The sequence below is a fragment of the Gouania willdenowi genome, chromosome 7 (genome assembly GCF_900634775.1).
Source record: "Gouania willdenowi chromosome 7, fGouWil2.1, whole genome shotgun sequence".
Taxonomy (NCBI): Eukaryota; Metazoa; Chordata; class Actinopteri; order Blenniiformes; family Gobiesocidae; genus Gouania; species Gouania willdenowi.
The window spans coordinates 8,406,931-8,420,010 of NC_041050.1; the positions used below are offsets into that span (position 1 = coordinate 8,406,931).

General features: G+C 40.1%; 2 protein-coding genes across 2 annotated transcripts; both read right to left on the minus strand.

Annotated features, from left to right (window-relative positions):
* Positions 1 to 549: 549 nt before the first annotated feature.
* On the minus strand, positions 550 to 1,675 carry mipb (major intrinsic protein of lens fiber b). Its single transcript, XM_028452928.1, has 4 exons — positions 1,316 to 1,675; positions 992 to 1,156; positions 815 to 895; positions 550 to 740 (listed from the first exon to the last, which is right to left on the minus strand). Exons 1-4 carry the CDS (start codon positions 1,673 to 1,675, stop codon positions 555 to 557), a joined length of 792 nt encoding a protein of 263 aa, XP_028308729.1. The 3' UTR covers positions 550 to 554.
* Positions 1,676 to 5,108: 3,433 nt separating this feature from the next.
* LOC114467310 (aquaporin-4) lies at positions 5,109 to 11,508 on the minus strand. The gene is made up of 6 exons (XM_028453492.1): positions 11,258 to 11,508; positions 10,485 to 10,676; positions 8,448 to 8,609; positions 8,174 to 8,338; positions 6,900 to 6,980; positions 5,109 to 5,848 (listed from the first exon to the last, which is right to left on the minus strand). The coding sequence occupies exons 1-6, from the start codon at positions 11,270 to 11,272 to the stop codon at positions 5,633 to 5,635; spliced, it is 831 nt and encodes a 276-aa protein (XP_028309293.1). The 5' UTR covers positions 11,273 to 11,508; the 3' UTR covers positions 5,109 to 5,632.
* Positions 11,509 to 13,080: the final 1,572 nt, after the last annotated feature.

Genomic DNA, 13,080 nt, shown 5'->3' on the forward strand with positions numbered 1-13,080 from the left:
AATAGAATTGAGATTATTACAGTTGAATAATGGAAAGCATCTTCACTGGTTTAACCCAACTTGAAACATCAAAAAATTGTGAGTGTTGCCCTTTAATAGACCACTTAAACCCCAATCCTTACCTCTAGACTTAACCCTTATCCACCCATGTTGTGTTATGCCCTGATGTCATACCATACCCACACCCCTGCCTCACCCTCATCCTGCCCACAGTATTTTTTTTTTCTCATCAACTGCCTCAAAGAACCTTCCTGCTGGACTCTGGGTGATCAGAAAGCTGCTGATCACTGTTTCTCAATCAATCAAAAACATAGGAAGACAGCGTGAGGAACTAGGATAGAGGAGTCTGGTTGTGTGTTGAGGTTTTAAGCATGTGACCTGTGATTGTGGGTGTGCCATTGATTTAGTGGAACTGAAAACTTCAGTTAGTCTGTGTGTGAGTATTTGAGTTAGTCTGTGCAATAGGGAAGGCATTCGGTTTTGGGGATGCTGGAGGTTGGGTTGGCATAGCTTGAGGCCTCGTCCCCGATCAGACAAAGAAGGTGGGGTGGGGTTTATAGGGCTTGTGTCTTGAGCTCGATTGGTTCCCCACGGGTGTCCTGCTGGTTCTCGTTCTCAGGAGGCCGACTGCCCTTCAGTGTGGCCAAGCGCTCTGACAGACCTCGCATACGCGGGAACAGCATGAAGTCATAAAGGATGGCACCCACAGCGCCTCCTATCATGGGTCCAACCCAGTACACCTGCCAACAGCACAGATAAACGTCTGTAATTTAACATTTGATCGAGTGAGCAAACAACTCATCTCAGGTCTTACCCAGTGGTTTATAAAGTTTCTGAAGAGCACGGCTGGGGCAAAAGACCTGGCAGGGTTCATTCCAGCTCCAGTGTAGTACATCTGAAGAAAACAGTTGTTTACATGGAGCATTATCAAGTGATAAGATTTGTTTGAGGGGATTCTGAAGGAAGATGTTTTTTTTCCCCAAAGGCTCACCCCCATGAGATGTCCGATGGTGATAGAGAAACCGATGGACAGTGCAGCAGATCCCAGACGGCCATTTCGCCGCTCATCAGTCACAGCAAACGTGCAGATGACGAGCTGCATGGTGAGGAACACCTCCACAGTGGTTGCCATCCCAAGACTGATTCCAGGTTGCAGCTTTAGATACGGAGAGAAGAAATTGTCAATGTCGTCATAGTACATTTTTGATTTGGGCAAGGGATGTAACCAAGTGTCATCATCAAGAAACTTATCAAGGAACCTTTCCTCAACTATAGCGAAGCATATGTGTCCTAAATAATCGAGGGATGTTCTTACCGTGTTCATTGCCATGTTTCCTCTCATGTTGCCAGGTGTGACACCATATAGCACGGCAGCTCCAGCTACAGCACCCAAGCACTGTGCCGCCATGTAGAAAATGGCACGAAACAGAGACAACTGCGACCCAACAAGGTAGGCGAATGTCACGGCAGGGTTGATGTGACCGCCGCTGATGTGGCCAATGGACTGAATGAGGGTAGCAGCCGCCAACCCAAAGCACAGTGCCACATGTAGGACGTGGTGCGGCCCAGTGGTCCAGCGGAGGGCCGCACCTATGCCAAAGAACACAAAGAACATGGTCCCAAAGAACTCGGCAAAAACTGCCCGCCAAAAATTCATAGACCGGAACTCCCACATGATAGCTGTTGGCTTAAATCTCCACAATAACAATAAATCTGAGCGAATCTAGAAAACACCAACCTATACCTTCTCAATCCTCTTCAATTGCGAAAAAGATCAAAAAAAGCTTCTCCTTTTTGAGAGTCAGTCTTTCAGAAAGTCAACAGACAAATCCACTGCGAACAGGGTCGGTAAAGTCGATTCGGCTATGTTCGCTTACCACCTCTGTCCACCTGCAGCGCAGACATAGGTGTGAGAAAGAGTGGGTGGAGATCTCAGGTGGGATGAGTTTTCAAAAGATGTTAGGCATTAATGATAAAAAAATATTTGTTCCTGAAAAGAGAGGGTGGGGGTAAGACAGTGTCCGATGGACCTTTTAGCCTCTCTGACGAAGGAGAGAGGGCCTGACACATGCTTTATAAAACCCCCACAGGGGCCCCACTGACGCCATAATCCCCCTGTTGGGCCATGGGCGGGGGGCAGCATTGGACATCCTAAATCAAACAAACTTAACCCCTCTGTCGCCCCTGCTTAAAAGAGTTCATCAAAGAGAAGGCAGTCTTTCTGAGAAGTTTAACATATCATTTATGTGTTAAAATCAAGCCTTTCAGGTAAAATTTAAAACTTTGGATCAAAATGTGAAACAGTAGCAGCTGGAACCACAGCTGTATTGGCTAGAAAAACCAGCGGTAAAGAAATGTTGACTTTAAGGCGTATGGCACCTCTTACCATATCAAAACTATGAAGTTAAGGAGACACAAGCGCTGATTGACACAGAAGCCAACAAACACCTTGCACACAACATACACAAGCAGATATACACACACACACACATGCACATTATACAGTCGAGGGGCCCCGGACGGTCGGAAGTGCCCAAAGCTAACAGTGCTGAACTGACCCATACACTGAAACGCCTGACCCTGTGAAACCATTGTCTAGCCAGCAAGCAGGCTAAATATGAGAAAGAAAAGGGCGCATAATATCCAAGCATATGAACAACAATGGGCAAAGTAAAGGTTTACATTTAAGAATTAATGTATACGTATCTGGTTGATTATGGACTTAGTAAAGACAGCGAACCCAAAGTATAAAGGGCTTGGCATGCGAACTTGACAATGTCTCGAAGCTTGTAGCTTGCATTGGCTTATTGTCTTAAACCATAAATTGTAAAAAAAAAAAAAAAAAAAAGGAATCTTTGGCGATCAAAAAGGAAAATCAGTGCTTGCATGGGGAGATATCAAAAATTACTGTAACACCCATAGCCCATCCAGTTATGTCGTTTTGTTGTCTGCAGGATAGAGCTTTTGTATCATGAGTGTGTTGCAGAAATAAAAGCAAACTGAGTCCTGAACATTTTCTGTGTTTGTGTGCAATGAAGAACTGTGCTGCATGAGTGAATGATAAGGGAAGGGAGAGTAGAGCCAAGCAGCAAGGGAGCATCACTGTGTGTGTGTGCGTGTGTGTGTGTGTTGGGCTGATGAATGGAGAACGCTGAGTTCATGCTTTCAATACATACCGCAGAGGACACACACAAAGCAAAGTGCTGGCGGAATGGAGGCAGTTGTGTGTCTGTGCAAAAACAGTATTTTGTGCGATATGCACACATTACACAAATCATTTCCAGAATAATTAAACCTAAATGGTTGAAACAGATAAACATCACAAGAATTTGTTTTTGTAACGTGATGTGGTTGAGTTTTATTTGTGTCTTCTTTTTGGTGTGTACCTGGCTTTGTGTGATTGTTTTGTTTCTTGAGAAGGTGTTTTTTTTTTTTTGAAGGTGTACTGAGGATGAGCTTCTTAGTTACTGAAAGAAAGAAAACATATTAAAATTGATTAAAATGTTAAGGTTAAAGGAAGCATATAATTATGCGCTATAATTAATGACTGTATTTAACTTTGAATATTGCTTTTCTTTCTGTAATGTTTTGTGCAATGCATTATTCCTCCTTACCTTCTTATTATTTCCGTTACTTTTAACTTTTTTAAGAGCCTCCTGTGAACAAGTGTTGTAAATTAGCACATGTGCTAACACACTAAAAACAATACATCTCTGTAACTAATGTAATTGTGATGTCCATATCAAATAAAGGGAATCAAATCAAATATGGTTGTACTTTGTCGTTGTGTTGTAAATTGCTATGTTTTTTTGTCACATTAAAGTACTTATTTGTAACCTCTTTTCTCGTACTTTTCTTTCCAAACAAAAACCAAAAAAAACCTGATAATCATGCTGTTTTTTGTTTTTTCCAGAAAAAAACTACAGGAAATAAACAATACCTGACTGAAAAAAACAAGACCCGCAGAACCAAACTGTAACTGAAAGTATACAAATATTAGTGATTGTGTCTATAATAAACATATCTACAGTAGAGCCTCCAGGAATAAAGTGTAGGATAAGGGTTGATTTAGTTTTGTTCACGAAATATTTGAATGTCACACAAAACGGCTTTATACACAAGACAAAAACATGTTTAATGTATTTACACACATATACAAACATGAATAAATGTTTCTTGAAAAGAAAAGGTATATAATCCTACACACCGAACCATTGCACACACACACACACACGTGTTCACATTGTATCCATTTCAAAATACACAAAGCTGATCACAACTAAAGCTGTTCTTTGTGTGGAGCCATTACAGCGGTATGAGGGGGACATTTGATTATGAATAGGAGGCCTCGCTGCACAGACACACGCAAACAGACATGAGAGAGATTCTGGCTGGATTGAGAGCATCATTAAACCCATAGTGTAAAGCAAGGGCCTCTTTAGCATTTCAAAGTACTCACAAATGGGAGACAGAACTTGAACACGAGGATGTTTCAGAGTCTCTATTACATATTATAATTATGTGCAAATGTGAAAGTGAACACTGGATCCATCGCACAATACTGGCTACTCCTTTATTTACACTAATGACGGCCAACAGAGACCCTAAAGGTCATACATATCTATTTAAAACACAACTTTTACATGTATTTATCTTTACATGTAAAAGCTACAAAAGAGAAACTCATTTTATGGGCAATTTAAATTCTTCATTGAAAATAGAACATCCCAATGGAAAAACCAGCAGGTGAACACCGTTATTACAAAAATTTTAATTCTTAAAATTTTATCTATCTATCTATTATGTATCATCTCTTAACAAAACTGTGAATCTATAAGCAAAACCACAATGTAATGTAATTTAAAATTGTGAATGTGGTTAAATTGGTTAAAAGGTTAAAAGTCACAATAATATGTGACATTAGGGGGGAAAAGTGGTGGAAAGGGTTTACAAATGCCGAAAATGTCTTGAAACAGGAAAAAAAATGTGCAGAAAAGGCATTGAAATGTAATGAAGTGGCAGAAATGGAGCTATGTAGCAAAAATGCATTAAAAGGAGCAAAAATATGGCAAGAAAAAGCGTTGCAACATGGCAAGTTTAGTGTAGTTGGAGAAAAAGGTTAAAAATAAGCAAAAATGGGCTCAAATTGTTCAAAAAAAACATTCCTAGTTTCTTGAAGGCATCTGTCTCACGACCCCAAATGGGGTCCAGACCCCAAGGTTGAGAACCCCTCCGCTAAACATTTCTATAAATAATTTGAATAACAAGAGAAAGTAAATCATCCTAACTAAATATTACTTCATAACACTGATTAGATGTTGTCCATGTAACTAAAAATGAGAGTATTTACATTGAATAATAATTACTCTGACAGGAATTGGCATTTGCCATAAAGTGCTTTAAACATCCAAGCCAACTTATTGATGACAAATATAAATATAAATATCAAACCCTCAAATCAAACATCTACTGTATATCTCTTGAGTCGTACAATATATTGTTACAAGAAGAAAAAAGATCCGTTCCATGTTCTTTGGTCCTTATTGCATCCAACTCGATGACACCTCTAACAAGTTGTATGCTGTGCATCTTAATTTAAACACAAAGAGCCATAAAAGTGCAGTCTCATCGTTCAGTTGTTCTCCTGTTTGTTGGCCTGCTTCGCCCTCATGGCGCTCTGCGTGACCGTGGACAAGGATGATCCCGTCATGCTCGCCGTCTCCACAATCTCAATGTCCCTGCAGGTCAAACAGGCCACCAGCTTCTGACGAGAGGCACTGCGAGCAAAGAAGAACTCGTGGGACACCCCGGCCAGGACGGCCCCAAGCACCGGCCCCAGCCAATAAACCTGCACCCCAGAAACACAGTGAGAAAAGAATACAGAAAAGCTGCAGCAGGACCGCAGGCATTATCTGAAGAGCCTTGTATGAAGTTTTAGATATTAGATATTATAGATGATCAATATCAACCCGTTTGGTTCAGGGGCCAAATATGGACCAGTTTAAGTTTAAGTGGGCCACAGATTTTTTTGTGGGAAAAAGAGCTAATTTAACATTAATGTGCCCTGGTTTGCACTTCCACCTATAAATAATAAGTAAAGTATGTGAGTATGTCAATCCCTGCAGGATCTTCACTTACATTTTCCCTGATTTTAGGAATTTGGGGACATTTTATGGAATAATTTGAGAAAAATTTGCCAGATTTTGGAAAAGTTGAGAGTTCCTTCAACAATTTGAGAGAAAAAAAAATGACTGCCGTCATGTAGTCATGTTATATAAGAAGTGGACAACTGAGCTTGGCAAATATTGTGGATTTTATTTGAATTTTTCTATTTGGAGGGGCTGAGATATCTAGTTTTTCTATAATGTTTACTTCCTCAAGCGGGCCAAATTTGATGCTCTAAAGGGCTGGATTTGGCCCCTGGGTCTTAAGTTTGACACAATCACTATTGTATTCACACGTTAGTGGAATACAATAGAATTGTAATAAATTAGTGTAACAATTTAAAACACCCGTCATGATTTTGGTGTTTCAACAACACCAAATCTGACCAAAATTTCACAAAGACAAAGCTTAAAAAGCATTGTCTTTTTTTTCTTTTCAAAAATTGGATTTTAGCTCACATGCCTTTATCTAAATCCATCAATTTTCCTTTTCCTATGCAGGGTCTCGGTTTATTTAAATCCATTTGTTCCTAAAATGTACCTTTAGTTAAATTATAATATAGTTACCTTACATCTCATTTACTTACTTATTTATTTATTTGTCACTCTAACCCACTCTACCTCTTATATCTTGTCCAGAATCATTTCTATAGTAGCATCTCCAGGAATAAGGTGGATACTGACTAAATATGGCAATCTTTGTGAATTTGTAAAACGATGCTTTCGCTCTCTCACCCAATGGTTTTCCCAGAAGCCAATGATGATAGCTGGACCCAGAGCACGCCCAGGGTTCATACATGCACCTGAAAACCGAGCCTGATAGAAATTATCAGACAACACACAAAAAAAAAATCACAATTTGTTTGATAAGTTCTTTGCAAAGTTTAGCAGACTTTGTGAAAAAACATAAAATTTAAATTGATGTAATTTCATTGGTCTAACAATTGGTCAGATGGTTGTTCCATCAATAAATGGTCAATGTGCTGGTTGATTGGTTCGTTGATCAATGAGGCAGTTATTATTTGTTTTTATTAGCTGGTCTTTTGTTTTTAGAAAATAGGCCAGTCTATAGTTATTCTTCATGCAATTGGCTGGTTGTTGATTGGTTTATTGGTTGTTCAGTAGGTTAGTTGGTTGAATAATTGGTGCGTTGGCTGACTTGTTGACTATTTTGTTGGTTGGTTGGTGAGTTGTTGGTTGATCTGACAGTCGGTACGTAGGTTGGTTTGTTAGTTGATAGGTCAGTAGATTGGTTGGTCATCAGTTGGGTAGTGGAACGGTTGGTTGGTCAGTTGGTTTGTAGGTTGCTTGGTTAAAGGGTGGGTGATTTGGTTGGCTGGTTGACTACTCAGTTTGTTCATCAGTTGACTAGTTGGTTGGTTGATTGGTTGGTTGGTCAGTTGACAAGTTGGTTGATTGGTAGGTCGGTTAGTTGACTAGTTGGTTGGTTGATTGATCAGTTGGTTGGTTGTTTAGTTGACTGCTTAATTACTCGGTCGGTCCATCAGTTGACTTGTTGGTTGGTTGATCGGTCGGTCGGCCGGTTGGTTCACTGGTTGGTTAGTTGGTTGGTTGATCAATCAGTTGGTAGGTTGATCAATCGGTTGATAGGTTGATCAATCAGTTGGTTGGTTGCTTGATTGGTTGGATAGTTGACTGGTTAATTACTCGGTCGGTCCATCAGTTGACTTGTTGGTTGGTTGATTGGTCAGTCGGCCAGCTGGTTGACTGGTTGACTAGTTGGTTGGTCGATCAATCAGTTGGTAGGTTGATTGATCAGTTGGTTGGTTGCTCGATTGGTTGGACTGTTGACTGGTTTGATTATGGGTTAGTTAGTCATTTCGTCAGTTTGTTGTCATTTTTGCTAGATGTCTGCTGGTTGGAGAAGCACTAATTGTATTTCAGAAACATGTTTCAGAGCCAGTTTGACTGTAAATAGAATAGCTGTGTTGTGCAGTGCTCAGAAATATAACCTGTAGTGGTTTTCCACAACAGTTTCTTTCCCTTACCCCTAACAGCACTCCAGCAGTGTGTGCCAACCCAATGGCTAGGTTTCCTGGCTCTGGACTATCCCTTCGTCGCTGTTCATCCACTGAGAAGATGGTGAAAACCATCTGAAAGGTGCACAGAACCTCAATGCCCAGAGCCTGAGCTGCATTTACCTCCATAGGAACCTAAAGAACGACAGAAAACGCAAAAGAGAAAAAGAAAGGCCAAAAACATACTTCAGTCAGACATTTTTCAGCAGTTACTGTTGAGGTAAAGAAAAATGTGGATACTCACCTTGTTGATGAAATGTTCTGCAGTGGGTTTTAGTGGCAGGGCCAGGAAAAGGGCCCCAGCTGCTAAAGTGGCCCCCAAACACTGAGCAGTGATATAAACAAAGGCTCGCAGCACATCCATTTTACGAGTGGCCAAAAGAGACAGAGTAACAGCTGGATTCACCTGAACATAGAGAGGAACAGATGAAAATATTAAAAAATACACTCATCGTTTGTTAGATAGAATAAATAATATATATTGCATAATTATTATTATTACCTTCAAACAACTTGTTTTTGTTCATTGGGTGTGGCATAATTAACAAAGATTATTCCAACTTTTCTCTGTACAACATCTAAACCAGTTAAATCAACAGCTCACCCTGTGAAGTCGCTGAATCCCTCTTATATTCTTTCTTCCAAAATAAAATAATGGTGTTTTTAAAGGGGACATATCATGGTTTTAAATCCTTCCTTTTTACATATAAATCATACAGTTGTGGTCTATATAAAGCTGAACTGCACTGCTTGGGTCTAAATTCCTCATTATTATAGCTCCACCCCTTTTCTCCCCCCTTTCTGATGTGCTTCCGAGAGCAACTCATTTTGGTGCGGTCTCTTTAAATGCAAATGAGACACTCCATACCCCGCCCCCTCTTCAGGTGACACTCGGTTCAACTTCACCCTGCTCGGCCATTTTTGTAGTTTGATAGAAGAGATACGGCTATGTAGCGGCACATAAACTTTTTATTCAGAGGTTATTTACAAAATGTCAACAACAGAAGACTTGTTCATCCAGCCTTACATGTTCGAGCCAGAGTCGGACCCGGCGGAGCGAGATGAAAATGAAGATGATGAACCTGCAGAACCCTAACAAGTGAGCTAACACAAGCACCAAGCTAACGCTAGAACCAAGCTAATGTCACGAAATGCATTTTAATACAGTCTTTTCGGAGACAAAAACGGCAAAATGAAATGACTAATGAAAACTTTAGACTTCAATTAAATCACGTAGGCCATATCATCAAGGATCTAAAACTAGCACACAGCGCTAACATATGAAGTCTGAAGACGGTGTAACTGCTAATGCTAACAAAACAATGACAGGGACGTCTTATCATCACACTTTTTAGCGTTATTTACAGCTTACCGAAGTGCTCTGTTTGTCGTCTCCAAAGATAGAAGGAATTGAACCCTCAACCAAACAAAGTCTTTCGGTAAATCCTTCTTTATACTGGTGGAGGTTGATGAAGCAGTCATCATTGAAGTGCTTCGCTCACACAAAAATGACCTTACCCACAGATGTGGGTACATTTCCTTGAAAAATAAAACTCAACCAGGCACTTTGAAAAGGTTCTGATGCTGGGAGACGTTGTAATGAAGCGTGTGGGTTACTATATCCAACAACCAAACATTTTGATTAATCCTCTCATAAATTCTGCATCCTGGAGCTTGGACTACAAAATAAAAGCGAGAAATAAAAATGGTGGATTGCTCGAAGTGTTGGGCCTGGAGTCGATGTCCTAATTTGGCAGTTCCGCTGATGTTATTGTTCAAAAAACGTAATAGAGAATCGAAAAATTGAAACAGATTGAAAAATATGACCAAAACAGAATATAAAAATATCAACGGAGCACCTGAAGAGACTAATTTGAACTTTTCTGTGCTTCTAAACAATCTAAATATACATCAAAATGCATTTAAGGGGTAAAAAGTGGATTTAGCATGATATGTCCCCTTTAAGCCAATTTTGCCGCCATTTTGAAAAAAATTAAAAATAAATCACAACCATCAAGTACTAATGAACTTTACCTAACAACCATTGCATTATCCAGTTAGCCAATGTTTTGTTTTGTTTTGTTTTTTTCATAACTTTCTGTGTTTTTCTTAGAACATACTGGCAGGAATTTCTTAACAGACAAGTTTAAACATGTTTTGAGTTTAAACGGAGTAAAATTGAATCATTTTCCAACCTCTCACAGCTTCTGTGTTGAGCTCTTTTTAATCAATTCTAATTCAATCAAACATTTGAACATCAGTGTGACAGTGAGACATTCACCTGTGCCCCACTTATTTCTCCAAAACAGTGTCCCAGTGCAACAATCACCACACCCACGGCCACTGCTGGGTACAGGGGCCCCCCGGGGGCCTCTCCGGTGCCTGGCACAGAGGCACCCAGCACGGTGCTCACTAACACCAGGGTGCCCAGCAGCTCTGCCAGGATGGCACGCCAGAACTGCCGAGTCCTCAGCTCCTCAGAGGAAAGGTGGAAAACAGGCCAGTGATTAGTCCACCAATCATGGAAATGTCCATGGTTTTTTTGTGCATAATCACAAAAAGGGAGACTTATCCTAATCTTAAAATGATACAGAATTGACAAATAAAAGTGCTCATAATATTGGTTTATAAAAACATTAAACATCACATCTTATCATATCATGATTACCATTGGCAGCCAAACGGGAGCAGATATCTGTTTAAACTTTATTACTTATGACTTTGTCTTTAAATAAAGATCATAATAATAATAATTTTAGAATAGAATAGAATGCTTTTATTGTTGTTATACACAAGGTACAACAAAATTAAGAGACAACTCTCGTGGTGCAAGATACAGAGAATAATGAAAGGAAGATAGATAAGTGTATTAACAAACGGAGCCACTAAGATGATAAATAAATCAATCAATTAACCCAAATGTTATTGTCTACAACAGAACAGACTAACAAAGTGATTAACATCAGTGCCGTTTTATTACATGTAAAGCCAAAAAGGTCAAAGATGATTCCATAAAGCTTTGTTGTGATGTTTAATTTGTAAAGAAATACTGACCTCTCGCCACGTCATTCCAGTCTCGATGTGTGTGGAAAGTCTCTAAGGTTGTGTTTTTTATTTTGTTTTCTCCCTCAATCCGTCTTTACTGTGTACAGTAGTCGAGGTCGGAGGTTTTTCAAGATCTTTGGTTACGTATCTCGTTAATCTGCAGAGTCTGAGAGGTCCTTTGATGAAGAGTAGCCTCCTCCTCCTCCTCCTCTTTCTCTCCCACTCTCTCTCTCTCTCTCTCTCTTTCCTCCATCTCACACTGAGCCCTATCAGGTCTAACTGAGCACTCATCACTCAGCACAAATATGTCTCCCCAGGGGATGCAAGAAAAATACCCTGTGCTCTAAATTTACCTCCAACAGGTGCGTCGACCTTGAACAATTTAGTGCGTCTTCAGGAAGCTACGATGAGTGTCTCACTCAGCTGAAGTGATTGTGGCCTCTTCATACTGTTGCACCATGTCTGAAAAAAAAGAACAAAATAAATACACAAAGGATTGGGACAAAAGAGTGCAATTTGGAAAACGGCGAAGGTTGAATTGCTACAAAAGATGCAAGAAGCCACAGAAAGGACAGCAAACTTAAAGAATTGACAGAATAGATTGATATATTTACTTAAAAAAAAATTATTAAAAGAGTAAAACAAACACAGAAAATAGCAGAAAGAAACAGCAGAAATACACAAAATTACTTTAAAAAAAAAACCATACAGAAAAATCTACAAAATGACAAAAAAAAATGCAAGAAATTACTCCAAAAAGACAAAAATACATTAGGTGATGGAAAAATCTACAAAACAACAACAAACATACAGTAAAATACTCCAAAAACACAACAAAAATAAACAGTATGACTGAAAATAATACAAAGTGACAACAAAACACAAAAAGCATCATCAAAAACACAAAAAAAGAAGATAAAAGTTAAGAGTAACCCCCCCCCACACACACACACACACACACACACACACACACTAAAGGTAAAACCAAACTCCTGCTGTCATACTGATGCTCTGCACAAAAATCTGTTAAACTGGTGCCCACCCCATCCTCTTTGCCCCCACAACCAGCACCTTGTGAGGCATCTTTCTAATCACCATGGGGACAAACTCTTTCATGATGCAGTTGCCATAGAGCCCATTGAGATGCTGCATCTGTTCTTTTATTGTCACCCTTTGATTATAGGGATTGATTAAAGTCCTCATATTTACCTAAAACAAAGATTTATTTGCATTTTTGTTGCTTCATCTGAGCGTTGGTTTGTCCAATGTGTCACAGCAGTGCTTTTATGTAGTGGAGGAGTGTGTGTGTGTGTGTGTGTGTGTGGGGGGAAGCATCACAGACCAGTCTGATACTTAGCTCAGACCAGTCCAGATCAAACTGGTTGTTGAGGGCATGAGCTGCTGTGTGTGGAGGTGTAACTGGTGTGGCCCCATTATGCCATGGATTACCCCGTCCTCACTGCAGCAGCTGTAGAACTGTGATCCCCTCTTTTGTGGGTTAAACCCAAGTCTGTTGGGCGGAGGGCACGTTGGAACCCGCTGGCGTGGGGAGTTTTTGTCCCCCCAACACCCTCCAGAGTGCTGACACTCACAATTTATAACACAGTGCAAGCTCATGGATTTGAGAGAGAGAGAGAGAGAGAGAGAGAGAGAGAGAGAGAGAGAGGTACAAAATGACACATTTTCATTCTGCACTGACTTTTTTTTCCTTCTTTAACATGCTTGAGGTGTGTGTGTGTGTGTGTGTGTGTGTGTGTCAGGTGTAGCTGAAGGCAGTACATTTCCAGCAGCAGGTGCTTCAGACAGGACTTTAAAGCCACACCCAAACACTC